The sequence below is a fragment of the Dasypus novemcinctus genome, chromosome 6 (genome assembly GCF_030445035.2).
Source record: "Dasypus novemcinctus isolate mDasNov1 chromosome 6, mDasNov1.1.hap2, whole genome shotgun sequence".
In the NCBI taxonomy this organism is placed as follows: Eukaryota; Metazoa; Chordata; class Mammalia; order Cingulata; family Dasypodidae; genus Dasypus; species Dasypus novemcinctus.
Window position 1 is genome coordinate 37,802,219 of NC_080678.1, and position 25,832 is coordinate 37,828,050.

General features: G+C 55.7%; 2 protein-coding genes across 6 annotated transcripts in view; both read left to right on the forward strand.

Moving 5' to 3' along the window:
- SUFU (SUFU negative regulator of hedgehog signaling) overlaps positions 1-3,372 on the forward strand; it is a 157,328-nt gene extending 153,956 nt beyond the window's left edge. For 3 of the 5 annotated variants that reach the window (XM_058298604.1, XM_004478849.5, XM_004478848.4), the window contains exon 12: positions 87-3,372. In XM_058298604.1, coding sequence (XP_058154587.1) covers positions 87-176 — 90 coding nt within the window. In that variant the 3' untranslated portion in view covers positions 177-3,372. The remainder of the gene's footprint in view (positions 1-86) is intronic. The other 2 variants (XM_058298603.2, XM_058298601.2) reach the window with 1 other exon arrangement.
- Positions 3,373-11,400: 8,028 nt separating this feature from the next.
- Positions 11,401-24,712, forward strand: TRIM8 (tripartite motif containing 8). Its single transcript, XM_004478847.5, has 6 exons — positions 11,401-12,766; positions 21,091-21,186; positions 21,536-21,769; positions 22,533-22,564; positions 22,693-22,808; positions 23,158-24,712. The coding sequence occupies exons 1-6, from the start codon at positions 12,197-12,199 to the stop codon at positions 23,763-23,765; spliced, it is 1,656 nt and encodes a 551-aa protein (XP_004478904.1). The 5' UTR covers positions 11,401-12,196; the 3' UTR covers positions 23,766-24,712.
- Positions 24,713-25,832: the final 1,120 nt, after the last annotated feature.

Sequence of the window (25,832 nt, forward strand, 5' to 3'; positions counted from 1 at the left end):
CCTTGGCTCTCTAGGCAGTCTCTGGAAAGAAGGCTTGGGTTCTGCTAACCATGTGCACTCTGGGTGTTTGTTTTCTCCCTCCACAGTTCAAACTTCCCAAAGAATACAGTTGGCCTGAAAAGAAGCTGAAAGTCTCCATCCTACCGGACGTGGTGTTCGACAGCCCACTGCACTAGCCTGGGCTAGGCCCTGCAAGGGCCAAAGGGGAGCCCAGCCGCTGCCCAGTGACTTCCAGTGTAACAAGTGCGTAAAAGAGAGTCCCACAAATAAAAGAAGCGTGAGGATTACTGCGCAGCCACGGCACCTGCCGTCTTGGTGGGATGCTAAGCATAGGCCCCACATCACCTCCAGCTCAGGGGCCTTACCCCACTAGCCAGCCATGCCCATGGGACGAGGCTCTCGCACCACTGGGCCAGTGAGTGGGTAAATGCAAACTCTCCTCTCCTGCTGCCGCAACAGGTTCTAGTTTGAGAACTGACTCTGGACCTTTGATGTGCCCCTGGGTTGAGACAAGCCTCAATTCACCTACCCCTTGCCGCACAGCCTGGCAGGAGGGAGGTGGAGACCCACTGATGCAAAGGTCATGTGTGGGTGCACCGCCCGGCTCAACTTGAAACCTTTGGTAGTCAAGCTCCTCTGATCACAGAACAATACCCCCGACCCTGTTTCGTTTCTTTCTCATTTTATTTTTTAGAAACCGGATGGTATTTTATTGCTCTGCAAAGATGTCCAGAAGCCATGTATATAATGTTTTTTAAACAGAACTTTTTCCCAGATGAACTCTGTCATCCTCTCAAACAAGGGCCCCCTCTGCCACCACAGGAGAAGGTCCCTGGTGTTCGCCTGCCAGCCCAGGGCCCTGGAGGAGTCCGCTGTACACAGAGGCTTTTCTTCCCAGCTGGGCCTGGCAGAGCCTGGGGCAGGGCTCCTCCACGCAGCCTTGAGACACACTCCTCCATGCAGCCTTGAGCCCAGCTTAGCTGGGGCCAGGAAGGGGTTCTGCTGTTTCCCAAGTGCACTGGGCTCCCACAAGGTTCAAGGACCATCAGGGTCTCTAAAACTTGGTGACCTGAACCTCATCTTCCAGGCCTTTTCCACCTACCCAGACCCACCTGAGAGAGAGAGAGAGACCCAGCACCTCATAGACCATCCCTTCCTGCTGTTCAGGACTTAGGTCTCCAGCTCCTTGTCCACCCCTGTCCCGTTTCCTCATTTCCTGGGCCTCCCAGCCTCCAGGCTGCAGGCCTCTGGACTATTAAAAACTGAAAAACCAACCTCTCAACATCGCTTTCACTTTGATTTTGCCAGCACTGCCTCTGTCCCATTCTCCCTGCATCCATTCATTTCTCATCTTTCATTCCTCTTCCTTGTCCTGTCTCCTTTCTTACATCCCCGGCCTCTGGTAGGCCTTGCTCCTTGCTCCCAGTACTGCAGATCGTACAGGCTTCCTCTCGGAAGCCTACCTACAGTATTGGGGTTCCTCTTGGGTTATCTCCCACTCCCGGCCTGGAACTAGCAAGCCCCTTTCCTGCCCTTTTACTCCACCCCCCTAGCCCCTGGCTTCAGGGAATGCTACTTCAAGATTATTCTTCAGGCCTCTCCTGTTTGTCAGGAGGTCTCATCGCCCCATCTACCCCTGCCACACACAAACAAACTCCTCCACGAGGAGTGCCACAGGAGGCCTGTGAGGGTGCGGGACCCCTCTGACAAGGGAGCAAGCCAAAGTGCTGCCTCCAGGGGAAGAGCTGGACCTCTAAGGGCTTGACCCCTGCCCTGGTCCCACACACCTGTCCAGTAGTTCTACCCAGGTGCAGAGCTTCAAGTCATTATCTGGAGCTTTGGGAGAGACTAGCTCCACGCGCCCCTCCCACCCGCAGCCAAGATAGGAGCCTCTCTGGACCTGATGTCAGTAGCAGCTGGGCCTTCTACTGCCCCAGGACTTTTACAGAAGGGCATTTCCTGCCTTTTGTTCACTACAGCTGCCCTCACTTTGAAGCTCTTGTATCTGACATTTCATGGGCACAGAGGTGCCTTTAGCTTGCCTCCTTTTCTTGCCATCCTGACCTTCCTCTCCCCGAATCTTCTCTTTCCGGGACCTGCCTGTGGGTTCTCTATTGCAACTTGCCCTGCCCTCCATTGGGCTGGGGGGTGGGGTTGGGATATTTTCTGAGCTTTGTCAGCAGCTCACCCCAGGCTGGCATTGCCTTTGTGGTCTGTTGTCAGCACTGCCAGCACGGTGGCCATGTGCCTGGGGCGTGGGGCAGGCAAAAGGGAAGCAGGTGAGCTCTGAAACCATGCTCGGGGGCTGCCGGCCCCATGTCGGGAACCGCGTGAACATCCGCGGCCCTCCTGGAACCAGGCCTCTGTCTGGTCTCCCTGCAGTGTGGGGCAGTGGCAGGCAAGAGCCATCTCTGACCTGGCCTCCTTTCCCTGGGGTGGGGGTGCCCTCCCAGGGGCTTCTGGGGGAGAGGTCTCTCCGTCGAGCTTCTGGCTGGTGAGAAGGAACCCTCACTGAAGACGAACAAAGCTGAGCATGTACCACACCCAGCACAGCCCTCGCATGTGGTGGGGTGCTCAGTAAGTGCACCCCCTTTTCCCTCCCTGCAGTTCCATGAGAGCCCCTGTCCTCATCGTGGGTGAAGAGGTAAGGAGCCTCCCTTCCTCCCTCCCTGCCTCTTCTGCCTTCTCCACAGACCTCTTAGAGACTGGCCCAGTCTTAGCCCGTCCCTCCAGGTCCCTGGTGTTGGAGCTTCTGAGAGGAAGAAGCACCCCCCTTGCTGTTTGCCTGCTAGATAAGGTCCGATGTGGGCTGTAAGAAGAGGCTGCCTGCAAGGCCTCAGGTCTGGCAGGGGGAGCCAGCACCTCTTCCTGTCCTTATCCAGAGGAATTGCTCCAGGGCAGGGGCTGGGGAAGCCTCGGGGAGAGTCTACAAGGGCTAGAGAATTTTTAAAAATAGACACAGGGTCTTGGGCCTGAGTTTTGAGACTGAGCTGAGAGCAGGGAAAAACCTGAAGGTTGGTGCCCCTATGGGGCAGCCTGAGAGAGAATTTCCTTGATTGTATTTTTTTATCTAGTTGTCTTCTGACTCTGGCTTCCAGGACCTTGATGCCAGGGGAGGTGTCCGTGTCCCTGTTATAAGTCAGGAGCTCTGTAGAAAGACCCCTCCTTTTGTACAAGTACCTTTATGCTGCAACGAGCAGACTTTTGTAAAATTTTTATATTAGTTTCTAATGTCAGTGGCGACTCAGTTCCTGGGGGCTGTAGCCAGCCTGGGACTTATGTAAGAATTTCTGGGTGACTCACTTAGATGTCGTTTCCTTCTTGCCCCCTCTTCCTCTGTGTAATCTAAGTGCATTAAACATACTTGCAGAAGTGCCTGGGTCATGGACTCTTTTTCTGGTTTCCTGGAGTAGGGGAGTGAAAAGCCTTGGGGCCTTGGCAAAGGGGGCAGGTTGGAGTCAACCACTTTGGAAAAGCAGGGATGGGGGAAGGCCTTGAGGACTGTTGTTGGAAGTGGAGGGGGTGCCAAGGAGCAGGATCACGCAGCTGGTGACTGTTCAGTCATGCAGAATGACTTTGCAGGGGCAGGCCCTCCCTCCCTGGTTTTGAATTCCTCTAAGGTCAAGGCGGGCAGGAATGAGGAACACAGTATGGGGAGATGAGTGGGTGGGCAAAGACTCTCTCTCTGCCACTTCATTCCTCCTCTATCCCCCTCTCACCAAAAAGCCCTTTCCCCTTGAGAAGAGGGCCCCCAGTGGGTGAGGAAGCTAGGCCTTGCTCACCTCCAGTTTTGAGGTCCTCCTCCCACAGCCACAGGCAAGAGACCACCACTTCCCTCACCAGGCATCTAAATTTGGCCTTCTAACCTGGGGCCTCAGAATGAGTACCACCCATTGGTGACCAGCCCACCCTTCCTATCAACTCCTCAGGGACTGACCTGGGTGAGGAGAGGGTCGTAGCTGCCTTCCCTGGACTCCCCAGCTCCTACCTCTCCAGTGGGGGAAAAGGCAACGCTCTGGCACCTTAGAGAAAGGCAGACTGGGGTCTGTACCAGACAGTTCCCGGAACCTGTGGCACTGCCCTTGGCCCTCACATTCTTTCCCTTCCTGCTAGGACTGGTTTTTTAACTGTCCTGGGCAGTGGCGGGGCCTTTTCTCCTGCTCCTCTGGATTGGACTAGAGCACCCAGGAATTTCTGCTGATGCTGGTGGCAAGGATCCTGGGGCATCATAGGAGGGGGAGGGATCTCAGATCCTGCCAAGGGACTCCACTCCCTCCCCCTGTCCTTTTTGAGACCTTTCCCAGGAGAAGCACAGCACCCTCCTTTCCCTGTGACCTCCCTCTGAACTCTGGCTGGCAAGTGACTGGCCCCTGGAGCAGTGGGCGGGTCCCAACTGGGGCCCCTCAGTCTCTGGCAGTCAGAGCAAAGGAGGGTCGGAGCTAGGCTGACAACCCCAGAGCGGCCCAGGCCATGTTCCTTTTCCTTTTTCCCTGGAGATTGGTGATGCAGGGTACTTATCTCTTCCTCCTCATCTGACTCTAGCCAAGAAGGACCCAGGGTCAGGGTGAAGTTCTTGCCTCACAAAGTGCAGAATAGCACGATCCTGTGCTTAGGAGGTTCAGGGAGATATGACTAAGCTGGGGTTGTCTGTGGAAAGAAAAGGGCTTCTGGACTCTGAGCAGAGACCCCATCCATTGGTTTGGGTTGAAGAGAAATCTGCCATGTGATCTTTAGTGTCTGCGCCCAAAGTTTATACATTCCTCCAGGTGTCTGCTCTGCCCCTTCTGGGTGGGGAGCCCAGCAGCCCTGGGGAGAGAATCACACGGTTTCCAGGGCCATGGGGCTGGGGAAGCCTGTGAGGTTTGCCAAACTGGCCTGACCAGAAGGAGAATTTGAGCTGAAAGTGACTCAACCCAGCCTGCCAGGCACTGAGGCAGCTTGCGATTGCAGAGTAGGGAGGAGGTGGGGAGGCCAGGATGGCGATGAAGGGATTGGTTTGCTGGGCAGGAGATGGGAAAAAAGTATCCCAGGACTGCAGAGGTAGGCCAGGATATAGTCTGGGAGGGACAACCATCTGCAGGCCACGTGCATGGAGGATATGGGGGACTGACCCAGTCCCCTTCTCCTCTTTAGTGCCAGGAAATCTTTGGAAGACAGCTAAGGACAGAGTGGAGCAAGGGTCAACTTGATGACTGGTGGGTATCCATGGCATGTGAGCACAGCTCTCTGTGATTTACAGGGTAAGGCTGTCTTTCAGGGGGTCATGATGAGAGAAGTGGCCTTACTAGGGCAGAGAACCTGTTCTTTGTTTTTCCATTTTTACCTATCTCCACCTCCCACCCCATCTTAGCATCCTAAGAGCTCTGAAAGGATGGAGGATAGGGCTTCTGGCTTGCAACCTTTACAAGACAGAAGAAAGCCAACTGTGCATTTTTGCACCTCAAGAATAACACTGGGATTGGTAAGAACTCAAAAATAACATTCCTTCATTTGTTCTTTCAGCAAATGTGTGCCTAGGCACTCTGCTATGTGCTGGGGGCCTGGATATAGGCCCTGCCTTAAGGAGCTCCTGGTCAAGTGAGAGAAAATGGACAAAGAAATAGACTATTACAAGGAAGAGGCTCAAAGAAGGAGGCAGTAGCTGCTTCTGTCCTACCCCAGTTCCATCACTTATTCTCTGTGTGACATTAGACAGATTAACTAACCCCTCCGTGCCTCAGTTTGTCTGCAAATGGATTCTTGCCCCATAGAGGTTTTGTGAGGATTATGAGACAAAACACATGAGGCGCCTGGCACATAGTGATTGCTCAACTACTGTTAACCTTTTTTAAAGGGCTATGCTAGGCCTTGTACACAGAAAAGGTGCCAACCCAGTCTGGGGAGATTAAAAAGGCTTCTTGAAGGAAGTGAAATCTAAGACAAAACCTGAAGGATGCCCAAGGATGAGCTGGGAAAATGAAGAGAGCTTTACTTTCAAAAGCTCTCCAGGCAAAGATAACAACAAGGGCAAAAGCCCCAAAACTTTTTTAAGAACTTTAGAGTTCTGATTGCCTGGAGTATATGGTTGAAGTCATCAAGCTTTCAGTTTAGGGCCATTCCCCCTAACTACTGAAGGGAGTACATTTTGGAAAGGATCAAGACTGGAAGAAAGGAGATCAGTAGGACCTGGATTGGGGTAGCAGTACGGATGGGGAGAAGGGGATTCATCATTGATCCAATGTATATTTATTGAGCACCTACTATGTACTGGATCCCATTCTAGGCACTGGGGAAACAGCATTAAAGAAAATCCCACTTTTCATGGATCTTACATTTTAACAATGGGCAATAAATTTTTTTAAAGTATAAAACATAATACTTAGAAATACATGCTATGAAGAAAATATAAATCAGAGGAGGGGGTACAGTGAGGGATGTGTGTGTGTGTATACATTTTTTCTTGTATGTACATTTTTAAAGTGGTCAGAGAAGACCTCACTGCACAGGTGACATTAGAACCAAGAAGCTCAATAAGAGGAAGAAGTGAGCTATAGGGATATCTGGGGGTCCAGGCAAAGTGAAAAGCAAGTGCCAATATTGGGGATAGGGTACGGCACACCAGGAGTGTCTGTGGAACAACAGACAACAGACAAGCCAGAATGGCTAGAGGAGAATGAGAGAGGGGGAGTGATAGCAGATGAAGTCAGAGAGTTTTAAACGGGCCAGATTGTGTAGGGCCTAGTAGGCAACTGTAAAGCTGACTTTTATTCTGGTAGAGGTGGGAAGCCATTGGAAGATTTTGAGCAGTGGCATAATCTAATTTACATTTTTAAAGGATTATTTTGGTGACTGTGTTAAGAATTGTATCTAGAAGGTAAGGGTAAAAGCACGGAAACCAGGCAAGAGATTTTGGTGACATCATGGAGATGTTAAGGAGTAGTTAAGGGAAGCAGATGTGGCTCAACTGATAGAGTTTCCGCCTACCATATGGAAGGTCCAGGGTTCAGTACTCAGGGCCTTCTGGCCCATGTGGTGAGCTGGTCCACATGCAGTGCTACCTTGCGCAAGGAGTGCTATTCCATGCCGGGGTTCCCCCACAGAGGGGAGCCCCACGCACAAGGAGTGCGCCCCGCAAGGAGAACCGCCCCACGTGAAAAAAGTGCAGCCCAGCCAGGAGTGGCACAGCACATGGAGAGCTGCCGCAGCAAGATAATGCAACAAAGAGACACACATTCCTGGTGCCGCCTGACAAGAATGCAAGTGGACACAGAAGAACACAAAGCGAATGGACACAGCAGACAATGGGGGGAAAGGGAGGAGAAATAAATGAAATAAATCTTAAAAAAAAAAAAAAAAAAAGTCAAGGTGTTCCAAAGGGTTGGAAATGTGTTTGTTGAGAACCAGAAGACTGCAGCAGGAGCAGGTTGGGGGACATAAATTTTAGTTTGGGGCATATTAAGTTTGAGATGCTTATTGTCCTCTGAATGAAGATGTCAAGTGATGAATCTAGAGGTTTAAGAGAAGGATCTATAGGACCTGATGACTGATTGGATAGATAAGTAGGGTGAGGGACAGGGAGATGTCAAGGTTACCTCCCAGATCCTTGGCTTCGTAACTAGGTAGCTGATATGTCTGCCAACTGAGACGGGAAATGCATGAGGAGGAATAGTTTGGAATATAAAGAGAATTAGGGGTTAAATTTCTACTGTATTGAATTCATGGTGCTTGTGGGACATCTGGGTGGAGAGGAGTGTTGGCTATATGGGTCTGCAACCAGGAGGGTGGGGATGTAAATTGACAGAGAAGTCATCACCATAAAGACAGTAATAAAATCTGGGGAGTTAATGAGCTCCTCCAGGGAGCAGGTGTAGATTAGTAAGAGAAGAGGATGATGGGCAGGACTCTTAGGAATACCAACAGTTGTGAGATGGAAATTGAAGTGTGTGGTTAGAAATATGAGAAGAAAACTGGAAGAGTGTGATGTCTTACATGTCAGAGGGGAGCTGTCAAAAATGGTGAGGAATGAGAGGAACCCTTTAGATTTATCCTGGAGGTCATTGGTGAATAGGCCAGAGAAAGACCTGCCAACACTCCCAGCTAAGCCTTGTTTGTTTGCACCATCCTTAGAGCATGGGCTTGAGGACTAGGGCTTGGAAACCATTTTCTCCTTTTTTGTTCATTCGTTGATTTCATTCATCCCCATGTGTAAGGGATGTCAAGGACACAGGCTCAGTCCTTGAAGGTCCTACATTAGCCCTCTCATCAGGAATAAGGAGACAGAGGTCCTGAAGCACAGAGCCCTCTGTGGTGATGGAAAGATCAATAATCCAGTGATCAGACTGAACTGGATTTGAATCTCAGCTCTATCAATTTAGAACATAATCACTGATGACTCTCAAATCTGTTATCTCCAGTACAAACCTCTTCCTCCCCCCCTCCCTTAGCACTGATCCTGTATATATAATTGCCTCCTCAACACTTCCACTGGGATATCTGAGCCAACTCAGACAACATAGCTAGACAGAAGTACTGAATATTGTCCCCCCACCCAACCTCTGCCAAATCCAGCCCTCTCCAAAATTCCCCCTTCTTGGTAAATGGCACCATCATCTATCCACTATTAAGGGCAAAATCCTAGTGAATCATTTAAAACATTCTGGGGGCATAGATATTATATACACATGATTTTTAAAATTTTAAAGTTCAAAAGGATATACTATATGCAGTGAGAAGCACATCTTGATCTCTACCCCACTACTAGCATTGTGTTGGTTCCTTTCCACCCCATATCTAATCCATCAGTAAATCCTGTTGGTGCTACTTCCAAAATATATATCAAATCCGACAGTTTCCCACAACCAGCTCCACGTTCAAACTTCTTACCACGACTTGCCTATGCTGCTGGCCCCTACTTGTCTCCCTCCTTCCCGACACGGCCTTCTCTCTGCCCTGGAACATGCCTCATCTTTTGCTTCTGCATTTATTTTTCCTTCCGACTGGAACACTTCTTCTAGGTTCTCACCTGCCTGATTCCTCCTCTGCATTAAGGTCTCAGCTCAAATATCACTTTTTCGAGAGCCTTTGTTTGATCCCTTACTCTCTATCCCAGAAATGATCCTACTTATTGTTATTGTCTTTATTTCTATTTGGTACAAGTTCTCGACTGAACCCCCAGAGCCTGGAAAAATGCCTGGCACATAAAGGTTTTTGTTAAATATTGACTGACTGACCTCGGGCAGATTACTTAAATTCTTTATGCCTCAGTTTCTTCATCAATCAAAGGGGTAATGCCTATCTTGCATGACAGTTTAAGCGTCAGGCACATGGGGAAAAATATTAAGGACATGGGGAGATTGCCCCACTGTGAACCTTTGCAATTCCCTGTTCAGTTCCTTTAGGCAGGTAAGCAGACCGAATGACAAACCCTCCCTTCTCAAGTAGAAAGGGCTGAGGGTGAAAAGGCAAGGGAAGAAGTGGACCCACTACGCATCAGGGAGCATCGCCCTTTTAAGAGGCGCGAGTCCCCTCCCTCGCTCAATGTTTAATGTACCGAAGTTAGTGCAGGTCTGAAGCCTTGCGGATTTGCCCCGCCTTAAAGAGGCGGGGCCTCAGCTTGGGGCCCAATACGGGAGCAGCCTCCGGAACAGCCCCGACTCCTGACAGAGAAAAGGGGAGGAGCCTGGCTCCCCAGCAGCTGTAGCAGCACTTCCGGACAGGAAGCCCCGCCCCCGCCCTTCCCCTCCCCCGCCCGTTTATCTCTAGTGCGGGCTGGGCCCAACCAGCGGGTGCTGATTAAAGGCGGCGCCAGCGCGAGGCCGCTTTCTCCTTGCAAGACCCCTCCCCGTATCCCCGCCCCCTTCCCGAATAGCGGGACCGGCCTTGATGTAGGCACACCCCCCCCCCCCCCCCGTTCTATCTGTCCCAGCCCCGGAGCCCGGCTCGCCGCAGCCCCCTGCCCGTCCGCGTCCCCACCCTGCCGGCCGCACTCAGCTCCCAGTCCATTATATTCCCCGCGGCTGCGGACTCAAGGGCCACACCGTGGCCGGAGGATGCTGGGACCCGGGTGCGCCCCCCGAGCTGGTCGCACAGGCCAGAGTTCCTCCCCCGCCCGTCCTCCTCCCGCAGCAGCGAGGCCGCGGCAAGGGCGCCCCTCCCTCCCGCGGAGGCGGCGGGGGCCGACTGGAGGACAGCAGGGACGCACCTCCTCACACACACGCACGCACACACACGCGCGCGCGCACACGCACGCCGAGCCCCGGCGGCGAGCGCCCCCCGCCCCCCGCGCGCCCCTCCTGTGGGGAGGAGAGCGGGAGCCCGAGCGAGCCGAGGCAGGAAAAGGCAGCCGCGGACTGCCCGGCCCGCCGATCATTTTTATTATCGAGATTATTATTAAAAGGGGGCGGGGAGCTCAGGCTTCAGGGGAGGGGGCTAGAGACGCAGCTATTTTTATTAAACAGATTATTCCTGAAATAATGATACGCGCAAGATGGCTGAAGGTGGCTGTGATGAGTGTCGGGGTTGGGTTTTTTCTTCCTTTTTTTTTTTTTTTTAATCTGAGGCTAAAGCTCTGAGGCGACAGCCGCTGCGGAGACCCTGCCCGAGTGCCCTCCCCTCAGTTAAGAAGCAGCAGGCGGACCGACAGACCCACCGACGGAGCGACGGGCGCAGGCCCGCCCCGGACGCGTCGCCCGGGCGGCAGCCGGGGGCCGGGGGCGCTCGCCTTTCTGCCGACTTCTCTGAATTCTATTCTTTTTTGTTTTGTTTTCTTTCTGTTATTATTTTTTTGAAAAGGACCGGGGTGGGTGGAGCAGAGGAGGAGAGAGATCGGGACTTGGCATTTTCTCCCCTCTCTTCTCTTTTGCCGGATGCCGCCAGCCCGCTCCTAAAAAAAAAAAAAAAATCCACCAAAAAAAAAAAAAAACCAACAACAACCCAAAAAGCAAAAAAGCAAAAAAAAAAAAACCAACAAAACAACGCTGCAAGACCCTCGGGCGAGCGCACCCAGCTCCCCGGCCGCCGCCGCCCGGAGCCCAAGATGGCTGGGCGCTGAGGGAGGCGCCCGGCCCGGCCCCGGCGCCGCAGGCTGGCTCCGACCGCAGCCCCGAGCCTGCCAGGCCGGAGCAGAGGCCGAGAAGAAAAGAAAGTGGGGGGGAGGGGGCCGGGGCGGCGGAGGGGAGGGCCGGGGGAGGGGAGGCCGGGAGCCGAGCCTCCTGTTCATTAGCAGTTGAGAAAAATTCCTTTCTAGTTTGATCAATCCTTGTTTTCCTCGGCAGAGCTGAGGCGCCCGCCCAGCGCGGGGACGGAGCGTGGGGTCTCTCCGCGGCGGGGGCGCCCGGCCCGGGCCTCGGGGGAGCGCAGAAGTAGCGCTGAGGGGGGTCAGGCCGGAGCACCTCGGGGGCGCCTTCCTCCCTCCCGCTCTGGTTTTTTTTTTTTTTTTTTTTTTTCCCTCCCCACTTCTCTCCCTCCCCCTTCCGTTTCTATTTGTGAAGGGAGGAGGAAGGCAGAGGCGGGCTGGTGTCTCTGGCCGGGGACTGGAATTTCATCTGAATGACTGCCCCTGCGCGCACGCAGCGCCCCGGAGTCGGCCCGCCTGCGCCCCGCGCCCCGCACCCGCGGACTGCCGGCCCTCCGGGGAGCGCCCGCGCCCCGGCCCCGCCGGCTCGCCTCGGCCGCCCCGTCTGGGTCTAGCCAGCCTCGGCGCGGCCGCCCTCGCTTCCCCGGCCCCTCGGACCTCGGAGGCGGCGCGGGAGGCGAGCCGGGAAGGGAGCCCCGTCGCCGCCGCCGTCGCTAGAGGAAGTGTGCGGGCGCCCGGGCTCGGTCCGCCGTGGGGCGCGCCCCGATGTCAGCTGCGGGGCCGAGCGCAGGCCGCCGGCCGCCGCTGCCCTAGCCGCGCCGCGGGGGAGGCGGCCTCTTATATGGAACTTGGACCCCAGCTCTCCCCACCCGGGCTGGTGCCCCGGCCGCGGCCCTGGCGCAGTCCGCCGCCTCCCGCTAGGCGCTCGGGAGGAGGAGGAGACGCAGCCGGCTGCGCGCGCGGCGAGAGGACCGAGGCTCCCTCCTCTGGGGGGCGGGCGCACGGAAGGCGCTGGTGACTGAGCGACTGTCGGGGCCGGCTGGAGCCGGAGCTCCGGGCTCGGTGGACCTACAGCTGCACCGGACGGACTCCCAGGGCTGCGGAGTTGGGGAGGCCTGCCCGGGGCTCCTGCCCGCCGCCGCCATGGCGGAGAATTGGAAGAACTGCTTCGAGGAGGAGCTTATCTGCCCCATCTGCCTGCATGTCTTCGTGGAGCCGGTCCAGCTGCCGTGCAAACACAACTTCTGCCGGGGCTGCATCGGTGAGGCGTGGGCCAAGGACAGCGGCCTGGTGCGCTGTCCTGAGTGCAACCAGGCCTACAACCAGAAGCCCGGCCTGGAGAAGAACCTGAAGCTCACCAACATCGTGGAGAAGTTCAACGCCCTGCACGTGGAGAAGCCGCCGGCGGCGCTGCACTGCGTGTTCTGCCGCCGCGGCCCCCCACTGCCCGCGCAGAAGGTCTGCCTGCGCTGCGAGGCGCCCTGCTGCCAGTCCCACGTGCAGACGCACCTGCAGCAGCCCTCCACCGCCCGCGGGCACCTCCTGGTGGAGGCGGACGACGTGCGGGCCTGGAGCTGCCCGCAGCACAACGCCTACCGCCTCTACCACTGCGAGGCCGAGCAGGTGGCCGTGTGCCAGTACTGCTGCTACTACAGCGGCGCGCATCAGGGACACTCGGTGTGCGACGTGGAGATCCGGAGGAATGAGATCCGGGCAAGTACCCTACATACAGACACACACACACATACTCCCTCCTGCCTGTGTCCACTCGTCGGAACAGAGCCACCTTTGTGACATCAGGCCAGAGGTCCCCTTCCAAACTCTCCTACTTTGAAAGTTTGGGGACAAGGTCCTGGGAAGAAGGGTCCCCTATTTCTACTGGATGCATTCCTGCACCTGTGCTTAGAGGGTCCATCTTGAGTCATTTGTAGAATTGGGGTGTGGGGCGGTCAGGGGTAGAGTTTGGGTGTTGCTGTTCTGTGTTGCGCAGTTCCCTCCCCTAGCGTAGTTTCTGTAGGCCCTACGGGAAGTCACCGAGGCAGTGACCCCGGTCCTGCTTCTCCAGCTGCTGTTTATGTAATGAGTGTCCTGGTGCCGCTGCTGTGGCTGACATGATCCATGATGCTGGCATACCAATGAGGAAGTAAACAAAAGCAGCCATGTTAGTTTCAAGTGCTGTTGGAAACACATGCAGGGGGGCTTCTGGAGGGAGAGCTGAACTTGGGGTATCTGTCCCATGAGGCCTGGCCAGCCGCCTGAGTCTCAGAGGTGAGGATGGTTTTCCACTGGCCCGCTCCCTGCGAAACCCTGCCCTCTGTGTGCCTGTGCCTATAGCAGGCATCTGCGGGAACAAACCCGAAAGTATATGTCTTCCATCACCCTGAGCCCTTTTCTGCCAACCCAGCCCTCGATCACAGCCCTCCCACATTTGGGGAGGGGAAGTGGAAGACAGAAAAAGAATCCTGTGGGTTTAAGGTTGAGCCGCCTTGAAATCTGGTTTCAGGCAGCTGGCTCCCCTGGGCTGCCCGGCTGGTGATTACGGAACCACATCCCCTCCCATTGTATACACCCTGCAGCAGTGGCCAATGTCAGAACCTCCTTCCCCCTCAGGCCTCTGGGCCTGGCTTTGGGAGCTGGACTGAGGCAATACTTCCATCCCAGTCAGTGGAGGGGGGCTCCTCCTAGGTCCCTCCCCGGTCCCCAGGCTTTCAGGGTTGAGTCATACCAGAAGGAAGAGGTTGGCCTGGGACTGTGAGCAATCTCGGAAGCCCCAGCTCAGGGCCTGGGTGTGATCCCGTGGGGGTGGGCACAGGCTTTGGTAGTTCTGGGAGTGTTTCTGGGTGGGGGCTCCCAGAGGCTAGTTGAGGCCAGTGGGGAGTTTGGGTATGAGGAAGCTCAGATCAGGGGATGGTTGTAGATGGGGGTTGTTTCCTGCGGGGTGGGGGTGGGGGGGACGACCAGTCAGAATGAGTCACATACACATACAACCAACAAAAGGCAGGAGGGCCACCACAGCTGAGGGCGGGGATAACAAATAAAATTTGCTGTATAATTAGTTTCCAATCGGATGGGCTAGCTCTGGGATTTTGTGCCAGGACAGGCCTCTGGTTTCTTAAAGGAAGTGTGGGGGAAGGAGTGAGGAGCCACCCTACACACACACACACAAGCACAGGCTGGAAAGAGGCCTAGGGGACGTGGATGAGCCCCTGGTGTCCACCCCCCACTCAGGGCGGGCAGAGCCCTGACTTTTCCCAGTTGGGGGAAGCTGCTGCTATTAATAAAGATAGAAGGGCTGGGGGAGGAGGCTGGGAAAAGTGCGGAGGCAGGAGAAAGGCGGGCTGTCCTTTGCTCTGTCCTGGGACTGGCAGCAGAAAGTGGGGGGAGGGGAAAAAAAGGGGCTGTGTCTGAGAGGTCGTGAAGCAGGGCTGCAGCACTGGGTGGTGAGCATATATGTGTCTGCATCCACGGTTGTGATCTTGGCTGTATCTGAGTGTTGGGGTGTGTCTTTAATTGGGGTGGGAGAGAATATCTAATTGCACCTGACTTGGTACTAGGAGGGTATCTTTAGGTGTGTTTGTCACACTGTTCGAGAGTCTCTTGAGGCTGTCTGCTTTACCTTCAAATGCACCTGTCTCTGCCTGAATAACTGGGGGTGGTGGGTAGCAAGTGCATGCAGAGTATAGCCTGGAGTTCCCACCAGCAGGCCCCAGGATCCTCAGGCTCTTGGAAGGGACCGGATGGAGGCAGGCACCACACTTTGTCAGCACTCTGGGTGTGTGTTCCGGTCTGGTGTGGGCAGGTTCACGAGCAAGTGGCACCGGGTCAGATGTGCCATTCTGTACGCTCAGCATCTGTGCTTGGCAGCCTGCGTCTCAGCCCCCTCCAGGCTCCTCCAACCCAGGCTCTCTGGATTCTCCCTGGCACCCCAGGGCCCTGGCATTGGAAACCCTTCAGTGGCCCAGGCCATTCAGGTGTGAATGTGACTTACTGAATGTGGATGAAGGAAGCCCCACCCCCGAGGGAAGAGGGTGGGCAGTGGGAATGGAGGGACCCTCTATCTACCCTCTCCAGCAGCTCTAGCCAGCAGGGGAGGCGCCTTTCCCGTGCAGGAGGGAGTCCGTCTTAAAGGGCCTCTGCTGGTGCCATGGAGGAGGGCAACTGAATTCTCCAGGGTAGGAGCAGAAACATGGAGAACTGGCACATGCCTTAAAATTCAGCTCTGTTTCTCATGCTTTCTCTTCTGCCCTCCCAGGGGCTGCTGAAATGCCCTCTCTTCTAGAAAGAGGAAATCCCTACCAACCCCTCCCTGGTGGCCCCCCTGGCATGAGCACAGGGGCCTGCTGCCTGGAGCGGGGGCCCAGGAGGGCGGCAAGCAGGGCTTCCACCCAGCCTTTTGATGGACGGCGGTCAGCGTCAGCCCTGCACGGGCTGTTGCCCCGCTCTGCCCTTGGGAAGCCGGTGTGGGCCGTATTGCCTGGAGGGGGGAGTGTCCACTGGGGTGGCTGGGGTGTCCACTGGACTGGCCCCAGAGACCAGTCTAGACCTACATGTGTGGCTGTGGACAGCTAAGGGCCTAACACTGGGACATCCAGGTGGGCCCGGGCCTGGCAGCCCCCAGCCCCCAGGTTTCAGGGGCTCGTCTGAGCCAGGGGGAACTGGTAGGAACAGGGATAGCCCCCATCTCATGACCTCCCTCAATATGGAAAGAGACCCAGAGAAGCCTAGCTCTGTGTGGGGGGGCGTGCATAGTTGTCTGTCTGTGTCATTACTAGGGCAGCAGGTCCAGGCCTCTCTGGAGACGTTGTCAGGACCCCGTTTCTTGCTTTCAGAGAGATTCAGAGTAGAGAAGAGGTGTTCTCTGGGGAGGGGAGCCCGCTGCCTGGGCCACTTGGGGGTTTGCAGTGCATGGGGTGAGGGGAGGGTACCCTGCTCACATTGCTCCTTGTTGGACAGGGGTCACTGGGAGCCTGGAGGGAATCCTGAGTCTCTGCCCCCATTGTTTGTCTCTGGGAGGGCTGTGGGAGGGCGGGCTGCCCTGCCCCACTGTGCTGGGGGAGGGGGCTGCAGCAGAGGGTGTGAGGAGCCAGGCTCTGCAGAACCCACTGCCCTGCATCGCCCCAGCAGACCATACCCCTGAGGGCGGGGGCGGGAGGCTGCGTGCACGTGAGGGTCATGTGGCTGCCCCTTCTGTGACCACCCTGAGTCTGTGTGGAAGGTGGGCCGGCCTGGCCTTGGCTGTCAGGCACCGAGAGGAGCCTCAGGCAGGGACCCAGCCCCCACCTCCACCCCAGGATCCTGCTGACTCAGCCACACGCCTGTCAGCACACCCTACTGATTCCTCTGCCTCCTGCCGCTCTGGGTGGCAGTGTGTCCATGTTTGTCTGCAGGTGTGTATGTGTATGTGTGTAGCTGGAGTGTCTGGGTTGTGTATCTCACATGCATATCCCTGGGAAGGTACCATGTGAGTGATTTAATTATGTGGTTGTCTCCTGTGTGGTGGTGTGGTCAAGAAGGCTTGCATGCACACGCATGTGTATGCACTTTACTGAGAGAGAAGAGGGTGCCTGCCTGTCGTGCTTGCTGTGTACCTGTGAACTGAAGTTGAGTGTGCATGCAGGGCCGTTGTCCGCTTGGCTGTGCTAGTGTGTGAGTCTGCCCACACAACGGTGGTTTGGTGATGGTGAGTCTGGGCCAAGGGGCGTGCGACTCTCATCTGCTGGGGGGTGTTGGGGGCAGGTGGGATTCTCCTCAGGGGGAGCTCACTGCTTGTGGAGGGTATTGGAGGTAGGTGCTCAGCTGGATCTTGCGATGTGGTGTGGGGCAGTCTGGGTGGGCCTTGGAAGAGGGGGGAGCTCCGCTTGGGCTGCTGCCCTAGGCTTAGCAGGCAGGCCTGGCCAGCCTCATCACTGGCTCCGAGAAAGCCTTCCTTCTCGGCTGGCCTGGCATTCAAACCCAGACAAAAGGGGGCTTTCTCTCTCGCCTCTTTGTTCTGCTGCCCCAGAGCGCTGCTCTCTGCATGGCAAAAGCTAATTCTGCTCTACAGCTGGGAAACCCTCTCTGGGGTCTGCTGAGGCTGCCTCCAAGATGCCGCCTCTTCCCTTTCCCAGGCTCTCCCCCGCCACCCTGCATTACCCCATAGCCCTTTTCTATCTGGCCTGGTTTCTCCAGCCAGGGGGTCAACGTGGTAGCCCAAGGCAGGGGCTGAGGCATGGAAAGGTGTCCTTGGACAGGCAGATGCTTTTCTGAGAGAAAGAGCACATTGTGGGCCCCGGGGAGAGGCGAGGCTCATGTGTTCTTGGGAAAAGGGCTTAGGTGGGGGAGCTGGGAGGGAGGTGAAGGGTTGGCAGCTGGGAGCAGGCCAGGATGGGGTGCTCTGAGCATGGGCTGCAGGCCCGGCCTGGTTTGAGAGTCATCTGGGCAAGGACCTGAGCAGGAAGAGGTGCTCCAGCAGCCCAGCCCCTTCTTGTCTCCCCACCCCCGACCAGAGGCTGCTGGAGCCAGCCCTGGCCTTGTCTCAAAACCTAGGGCCTGTCTCTCCCCCAGTCTGCGGGGTCCTCTTCCCTCCTGACCTTGCTTCTCAAGAATGGCATGATGGTTTTCTTATTATCCATTAACTTTCATACAGCCTGGAGACCCGTGGCCTCATGCACCTGCCCAGTCACTCCTGGCATCAGGAATGCCGGTTGGGCCTGGCCAGTCAGGCTCCAGGGGGATGTGAGGCTCTCCTGCGGCCAGAATGTGAGGGGCTTACAATTCCTGCCTCTCCGGATTGGGAGGGGGATCAGAGAGCAGCTCAAGGCAGAGTCTGGAATGTGGGGCAACAGGTATGAGGAGCAGGATGCTCTGGGGCCTTGGGGGGGTGGGAATGGAGTTCCCCCCAGTCTCCTTGAAGCATCGGCCCTCACAGGCCTAGGAGCAGACCATGGGCCCCAAGAGGCAGGGCAGGGTGAGCAGGTGCTGTCTGGGCCAGGGCCTGCTGAGGCGGGGCAGATTGGGCTCCACCTTGTCCCTCGCCGTCCACCCCCATCGGAGGCTGGTCCCTGAGCCTGGGACTCCAAGTGCTCTCAGTCCAGGCCGTGGTTCCCTGCTCCATCCCGCATACTTGGGGTGTGCCACAGTCTGGGGGACTCCCCGAAGGCTGGAGCAACTTGGTAAGGTGCCCCCCACCCCCCAGCTCTGATTGGAGCTAGGAAGTCTGGCCCCACTTTAACTGTAGGCTTTTCCCAGATGGGAAATGGGAACTCGCAGCTCTTAGCAGTTCCCTGGGGAGGATAAGTATCCCCCATCTCCCCTTCAGTTTCCCTGTGCCTGTGGTAGCAGGGACCCCTGCCCCTGTCATTCCTGCAGATGCTGTCTATGGCGGGAGCAAGATCACCTACCCCTGTGGGCAGGCTCTGCAAGGGTGAGCTGCCAGCATGGGCCCCTTCGCAGTCCTCCCTGGCTGGGGACCCTGGCGAGCTTCCTTCCCCTTCCTGCCTTCCCTGCCCCCAGCCCCTGCAGCAGAGACAGGAGCCTGAGGCCTCTGAACTGGGGAAGGAGAAATGAAACCCCTCTGCGCAGTAGGGAGCGTGGGCCCCTGCCCCCCTGCCTTTGCTAGGCCAGACCAGGATCCCACCCCAGAAGGTCCTGGAACCCTGAAGCTAAAGGAAGACCCAGCAGGGTCCCAGCATCCACGTGCCACCAGGGTAGGCTCTGAGAGAGGCTTAGAAGAGGAAGCGGGGTCAGCCGGAGCTCCCTGGGGACCTGTCCAGGGCCTGGACAGTGGGTCTCCCACTGTCCTGGAAAGGGGGAGACCCCAGTCTCAGTCTTCCTCAGATAGGAGGGAGACCGGGCCGAGGACCTGGGGTTGCCCCTTTCCTCTCCCCCACCCAAACTGTCTTTATTTTCAGGCTTTGACCCTCAGGCTGGCAGCAGCTCCCAGTGCGTGGTGGGTCGGGGCTGGGGCTGGGGGTCCTGTTGGAAGGGCAAGGTGCTGCTGCAGGCAGGATCTCCTGGTCTGGTTCTTAGAGTTCCTGTCCTGGGTGACCTCACAGGGTCAAACTTGAGGGTCACTCGGAGACCCCCACAGAGGAAGGAAGAGACCACTTTTTGCTGAGAACATACTGTGAGCTAGGCTCTATGCAATCCGCTTCCCAAACTTTGTTGTATTATACACCTATAGGGTGCTCAGGACTTTGGGTGGCCTGTTTTCAAGACGCCTTGAGATCAGACCATGGCAGGGGAGACAATTACCTGACTCCAGAGCAGCGCCGTCGGATGGAACTTTCTGTGGTGATGGCAACATTTTGTATCTGTGGTATCCAGCATTATAGTCACTTGCTTATGTGGCTATTGAGCACTGGAAATGAGGCTGGCATAAATGAGGAACTGATGTTTAATTTAATTTATTTTATTATTTTTAAAGATTTATTTTATTTATTTCTCTCCCCCTGCCCCCATTGTGTGCTCTCTGTGTCCATTTGCTGTGTGTCCTTCTGAGTCTGCTTGCATTCTCGGCAGCACCTGGAATCTGTGTCTCTTTTTGTTGTGTCATCTTGCTGTGTCAGCTCTCCCTGTGTGTGGTGCCATTGCTGGGCAGGCTGCACTCTTTTCACGTGGGGCGGCTCTCCTTACAAGGTGCATTCCTTGCACATGGGGCTCCCCTACACAGGGGACACCCCTGCGTGGCATGGCACTCCCTGTGCACATCAGCACTCTGTGTGGGCTAGCTCATCTCACGAGTCAGGAGGCTCTGGGTTTGAACCCTGGACCTCCTACATGGTAGGCGGACGCTCTATCAGTTGAGCCACATCTGCTTCCCAACTTAATTTATTTTTAACTTAAATTTCAATAGCCACGTGTGGTCAGTGGCCACCATATATTGTACAGTGCAGCTCCTAGGGGAGGGCAGCATGTGCCAGCCCCACTCTGTGGTCCGCTAGGGAGGGACCTGCACAGACTCAGAGCAGGGGCCAGGGAGGGCTTCCCAGAGGAGTGGGGACTTAAGTTGGGCCTTGAAGGATAGACAAGGGGAAGGAAGAAGCACTGTGGGCTGCAGAAAAACGTGAACAGAGTCCAGGGAGTTAAAACAGACACTGAATGTCGGGGACAGGATATCAGCCCCCCTGGCTGGGAGAGTCAGGTTGTCAGAGAGTCTTCATTGCCATGCTAAAGTATTTGAAAGGAGGTAGAGGAGAGACCTTGTTTGAAGAGGTGTGTCTGGTGAGGGAGGCTGATGGGATGGGTGGAGCAGCGGGGCCAGGCAAGGAGGAGGATGGGATTAATTGCCACGAAGCGCAGCTTGTTCCAGCACCGTCTAGCAGACTGACCTCGGGTCTGAGGAGAACCAGGATCTCCCTTCTGCCTGGAGCCACCTGAGGGCCTGAGCAAGTTATCAAGAACTCCAGAGGCCTAGCTCTCAGTGTCAAGCTCGAGGAAGGGGGTGGCTGGCTTGATGCCCCTAGTGTTGGGCAGGTAGAGGGTAAGATCTTGGGACAAGGAACCAGAGGGCATCTGTGACCTTGGCAGATGGTTTGACCCTCTGCATCCCAGGGTGCTCATCTCTAAGAGAAGCAGCATGGCTTGGAAAAGATCACACTCTGCTGCCAGATCACCTGGGTTTGTGTCCCAGTTTGCCACCTACTAGCTGTGTGACTTGGGACAAATTACGTAGCCTCTCTAGGCCTCAGTCTCCTCTTCTGTAAACTGAGGGTATTAATAGTACTTACCTCACAGCATTACTGGAATGATTAGATAAGTCAATACAGGAAAAGTGCTTAGGACAGAGGTTGGCCTGACCCTACCCTCAGAAAGCTCATGGTTTAAGTATGTGTGGGAAGCTATTCCAGGCTTCCTGTTACTGGGGTCAGAGGCTGGCCAGACAGCTGTCAACAGGCTCTGGGACTGCATGGGGGTCGGAAGGGGCCGGGTGGCAATTTTAGGCAAAGGACCTGTAGGATAAGCCTGTTCTGTAGAGGGAGGGGGGTTCTCACCCACTTGTGGGAAAGGATCGATCCACAGCCCCCTCTCTGACGCCCCCTACCCCACTGTCCCTGCAGAAGATGCTGATGAAGCAACAGGACCGGCTGGAGGAGCGAGAGCAGGACATCGAGGACCAGATGTACAAACTCGAGTCAGACAAGCGCCTGGTAGAGGTAGCTAAGCCCAAGCCAGTGGGGGGTGTAGGGGGAGGCTTGGGTGCAGGGCCTTGGACTAGCTCTTTACTTAAAGATCTGTTGTATGGTCGGCTCTGTGCCAGAACCCCTTGGTCAGTCTTTCAGTGAACTGTCAGTGGAGGAGCCCCCACAGGTGCCAGGGGTGGGGCACAGAGCCCTGTGCTACCCAGTGGGGAATTGGCAGGTCAGACCTTGTCCTTGGGACCCTGGAGCAGCCTGGGGACTTGGGGTCCCAGATGCTGCTATCCAGGATGTGAGATGGGCAGGAGCGGCAGCCAGAGGGCCCCAGCGCTCACCCGCCCACTCACTCTTGCCCCTGTACCCGCAGGAGAAGGTGAGCCAACTGAAGGAGGAGGTGCGGCTGCAGTACGAGAAGCTGCACCAGCTGCTGGATGAGGACCTGCGGCAGACGGTGGAGGTCCTGGACAAGGCTCAGGCCAAGTTCTGCAGTGAGAACGCGGCGCAGGCGCTGCACCTCAGCGAGCGCATGCAGGAGGCCAAGAAGCTGCTTGGCTCCCTGCAGCTGCTCTTTGACAAGACAGAGGACGTCAGCTTCATGAAGGTGGGCTGGGTCTGGGACCGGGCTGGGGGACCCAGGGCTGTTTTCAGGTTGGGGCCTGCAGTTTTCTGCTTCCCCACACACACACACAACTTCCTACCACTAGTATGCTCACATGCCCTTGGCTTTGGAGCTAGCCTGCACGGATTCCAATCCCACCCCTACTCTTTCTAGCTTTGTTACTTGGGAAAGTCATATAGTCTCCATAGGCCTTATGGGGATGTTAATACAGATCTACCATCCTTTATCTACAATTCCAAATTTTAAAAATCTCTAAAACCTGAAAGAAAAAAAACAAACTGTCAACTCATAGAGTAGCAAACACTGGCCTGAACTTGGGCAACTTGGCATGACTGTTCAAACATTTTGCTGCAGAAATGCTGATGAATTGGATTATGTTGGATTCGTTTAAGTCCTGTTGGGGGTGATACACAATTTATGGTACAGGCACCATATTTTCCTTCAAAAATCAAAAAAATTCCAAAACTCATCTGACTCCAAAGATTTCAGATATAGATTGTGGAACGTACCCCTTAGGATAAAACGATGGATGCACAGAAAGCACTTCTAGCAATGTCTGTCTTAGGAAGTGCTCAATAAATGCTAGCTATTTTTACCTCCTACAAATGGTGACCCCGCCTTGCCGCATTCTGGCCAGAATCAGAGACTCAGCAACGCCTGGCTAGAGGGAGGATGGTGGCAGCTTCCTTCTTCCCATCCTTCCTTGCTGCCATGTCCTCTGACTGACCCTGTTCTCTCCCCTCAGAATACCAAGTCTGTGAAAATCCTCATGGACAGGTGAGCACATGGTCCTGGCCCGCGGGGGAGACCTCCCGGGCGGGCAGGGCGGCCGGCCCAGCGGGGGAGGAGGGCGGGCTCACTGGTGATGCCTCCTCACAGCAGATGCCCCGTCCACTGCCCCCCAGGACCCAGACCTGCACGGGTAGCAGCCTTTCTCCCCCTAAGATTGGCCACCTGAACTCCAAGCTCTTCCTGAATGAGGTTGCCAAGAAGGAGAAGCAACTGCGGAAGATGCTAGAAGGTGAGGGTGGGGTCCTCAATAGAAGGGAAAGAGCCCTTTAGGGAGGGGTCAGTGCCAGAGTCTCCCCTCCCACAGAAAGTGTGGCCCAGTTAGATAGAATTTATTTATATCCTGACTTTGCCATTTCTAGCTGTGGGGCCTGGGACAAGCGACGTTACCTCCCTTAACCTCAGCTTCTTCAGCTGTCAAATGGGAACAATATCATCATCTACCTCTTACGGAAGAGTGAACGATGGCGGAGATGATGTACTGTGCTTGGTTCTACCGATGTAAAAGCTTCCCAGGGGAGAGGAGGCCTGGGTTGCCTGGGGTGGGAACTTTGGCAACTTTTGCCCCAACCTCTCCACAGGCCCCTTCAGCACACCGGTGCCCTTCCTGCAGAGCGTCCCCCTGTACCCTTGTGGCGTGAACAGCTCTGGGGCGGAGAAGCGCAAGCACTCAACAGCCTTCCCTGAGGCCAGTTTCCTAGAGACGTCGTCGGGCCCTGTGGGCGGCCAGTACGGGGCGGCGGGCACAGCCAGCGGCGAGGGCCAGTCTGGGCAGCCCCTGGGGCCCTGCAGCTCCACGCAGCACTTGGTGGCCCTGCCGGGCGGCGCCCAACCAGTACACTCAAGTCCTGTGTTCCCCCCGTCGCAGTATCCCAACGGCACTGCCGCCCAGCAGCCCATGCTCCCCCAGTATGGCGGCCGCAAGATTCTCGTCTGTTCTGTGGACAACTGTTACTGTTCTTCCGTGGCCAACCATGGTGGCCACCAGCCCTATCCCCGATCCGGCCACTTCCCCTGGACAGTGCCCTCGCAGGAGTACTCACACCCGCTTCCACCCACACCCTCAGTCCCCCAGTCCCTCCCCGGCCTAGCGGTCAGAGACTGGCTCGATGCCTCCCAGCAGCCTGGTCACCAGGATTTCTACAGGGTGTATGGGCAGCCGTCCACCAAACACTACGTGACGAGCTAACGCCACATGGGGCGCTGAGGAATCTCCCCCCCCAGCCTCCAGTGGCTTGGGAATTATGCATCCAGAGACCTACCCTCTTACCTTACCTCTTCCCCCTCTTTTCCTCCCTCCATTCCCCCAGGTCTTTTCCTTTTGGGTTTTGTTTTGTTTTGGGTTTTGTTTTTGAAAAAAAATTTTTTTTTATTATGAATCTCCTGGACACAGAGGTGACAGCGGGAGCTGGTCTGGGCTGGGGCCACAGGTGGCCCTAGAGTTGGGAAGGTGTCTGCCTCAAGGCGCTGAGCTCTCTCTCTCTGTCTCCTTTTTTCTTCCACTCCTTCCCCTTCAAGCCCCCTTGGCTGGAACCAGCCTCAGCGTCCCCTAGAGCCTTGGGGGCCTCCTCACCCCACCCTGGGAGGAAGGACCAGTGCCCACTGGCCTGTTTCTCCTTGTTTTTCTTCTGTTTCTTTTGGGCAGTTTGATCACTGAGTAAGGATTGGTAGATTGTGGGACCTTTTTTTTTTAAACCAAGAATGATTTCTTCTGCTTCCTTCTCATAATCTTCCCAGATGGAGTTCAAAGGCCACTTCTCAAGCAGCTTTTGGCATCTTCAGCCTCAGAGTGGGATCTTTTAAAGACAGGAACCCCATGTCCAGGAAAGGGGAAAAGGAACTTTGCCAATGATAGTGACCACAGCAAAAGCAATTAATAATATTAATAATAATAAAGAGAAATAAATAATGAAATGAAAAAGAAACCCACCGGCACAGCCCTTGTTGAGGTCAGTGGGGGAGGAAGGGCTGCCCGAGTTGGTTCTTTGCCTGGATTTTGACACAGCAACTTCCTGTAGTGAGCACTTTGTATGAATCGTGGACTTCCTGTTCTCAAGGTGCAGGTATTTATTCTGTAATCTGTCTAGAGCACACACCGAAATCCAACCTTCTAATAAACATGATGGCGCAGTCCCACTCCCTGCCTTGCCTCTTAGACCCCACTCTCTAGATCGGGGGCCTTCAGGAGTTGGTGTGGGGAGGGATCCTCTAGGGACAGAAGTCCCTGCCCTCCTCGCCTTGATTCTGCCCCCTGGAGTCTGGCCAGCTCCAGGCCTGTGTGTAAATTCACCAAGGCCTCCACTTCATCTGACTATTTGCTGAGGGCCTGCCAGGCCTGGTCCCATACTGCAGGGGACCCAGCTTTCTTTGATGTCCTGCTAGTGTGCCCTTACCAAAGGCAGACCAAGGAGAAACACCTAAGAGTCTCACACAATTTACCTCCTCCAGTCCACAGATATTTATTGACACCAAATGCCAGGCACCACAGGGCGAAGGGCATGCAGGTGGAACAGACTCTGGCCTCTTGGAATTTAGTCTAGCCAGGCCTTGTTCTGATGGGTAGAAGGGCATCTTTTGATGGCATGGGGCTCTGGACCCTGCCCCTGAATGGAAGGAAGGGCAGCCAGGGGGAAGTGGTCTCTCCCAGGCTGCATCAGCACTTTGATGCTGGGAAGAGTCGCTTAGCAAGATGAGAAAGACATCACACCCCCAAGCCCTTTGGGAGAGTTTTTCAAGGTCTCAAGCAAGTCTTGGGGACTTTTTTAAAGGACTGATTCCTGAGGCTCAGCTTGGACTCGGAGTTGGGGCATTGCCTTTAAAAAGGCTCTTGCGTTGCCTACTGATTTGCATGTTTCTGCCTCTTCTTCCACACTAGGAGGAGGGGCGACCTTGGCTGGGCACCTGCGCGTGGGCAGAACCAGGGCGCGAAGGCCTCCCAGCCTGGGAAGCTTAGAGTCTTGGCCCTGCTAATTGCTTCTTCTTGGAGGGGTAGAAGGTGACGCAGGGTGGAGTGGATCCTTGCTTCCTTGCTCCCCCTGCCCCACTTTTGCAGGGACCCAGAGCCAGGAATTCTATTCCCCTGCACCTGTTTGGGACTAAAGGCAAGGGCAGATGGCTGGAGAACAGTGCTCCTCCAGCCCAGGGCGGAAGGGTGCCTGGGAGCAGACAGTAACTCCACTCACATCTGTTCCTGTCTTGCTGTCCTTGTCGCTGGTCATCTGGAGTCCTTGGACATCTCCCTGTGCCAGGAGTTGGG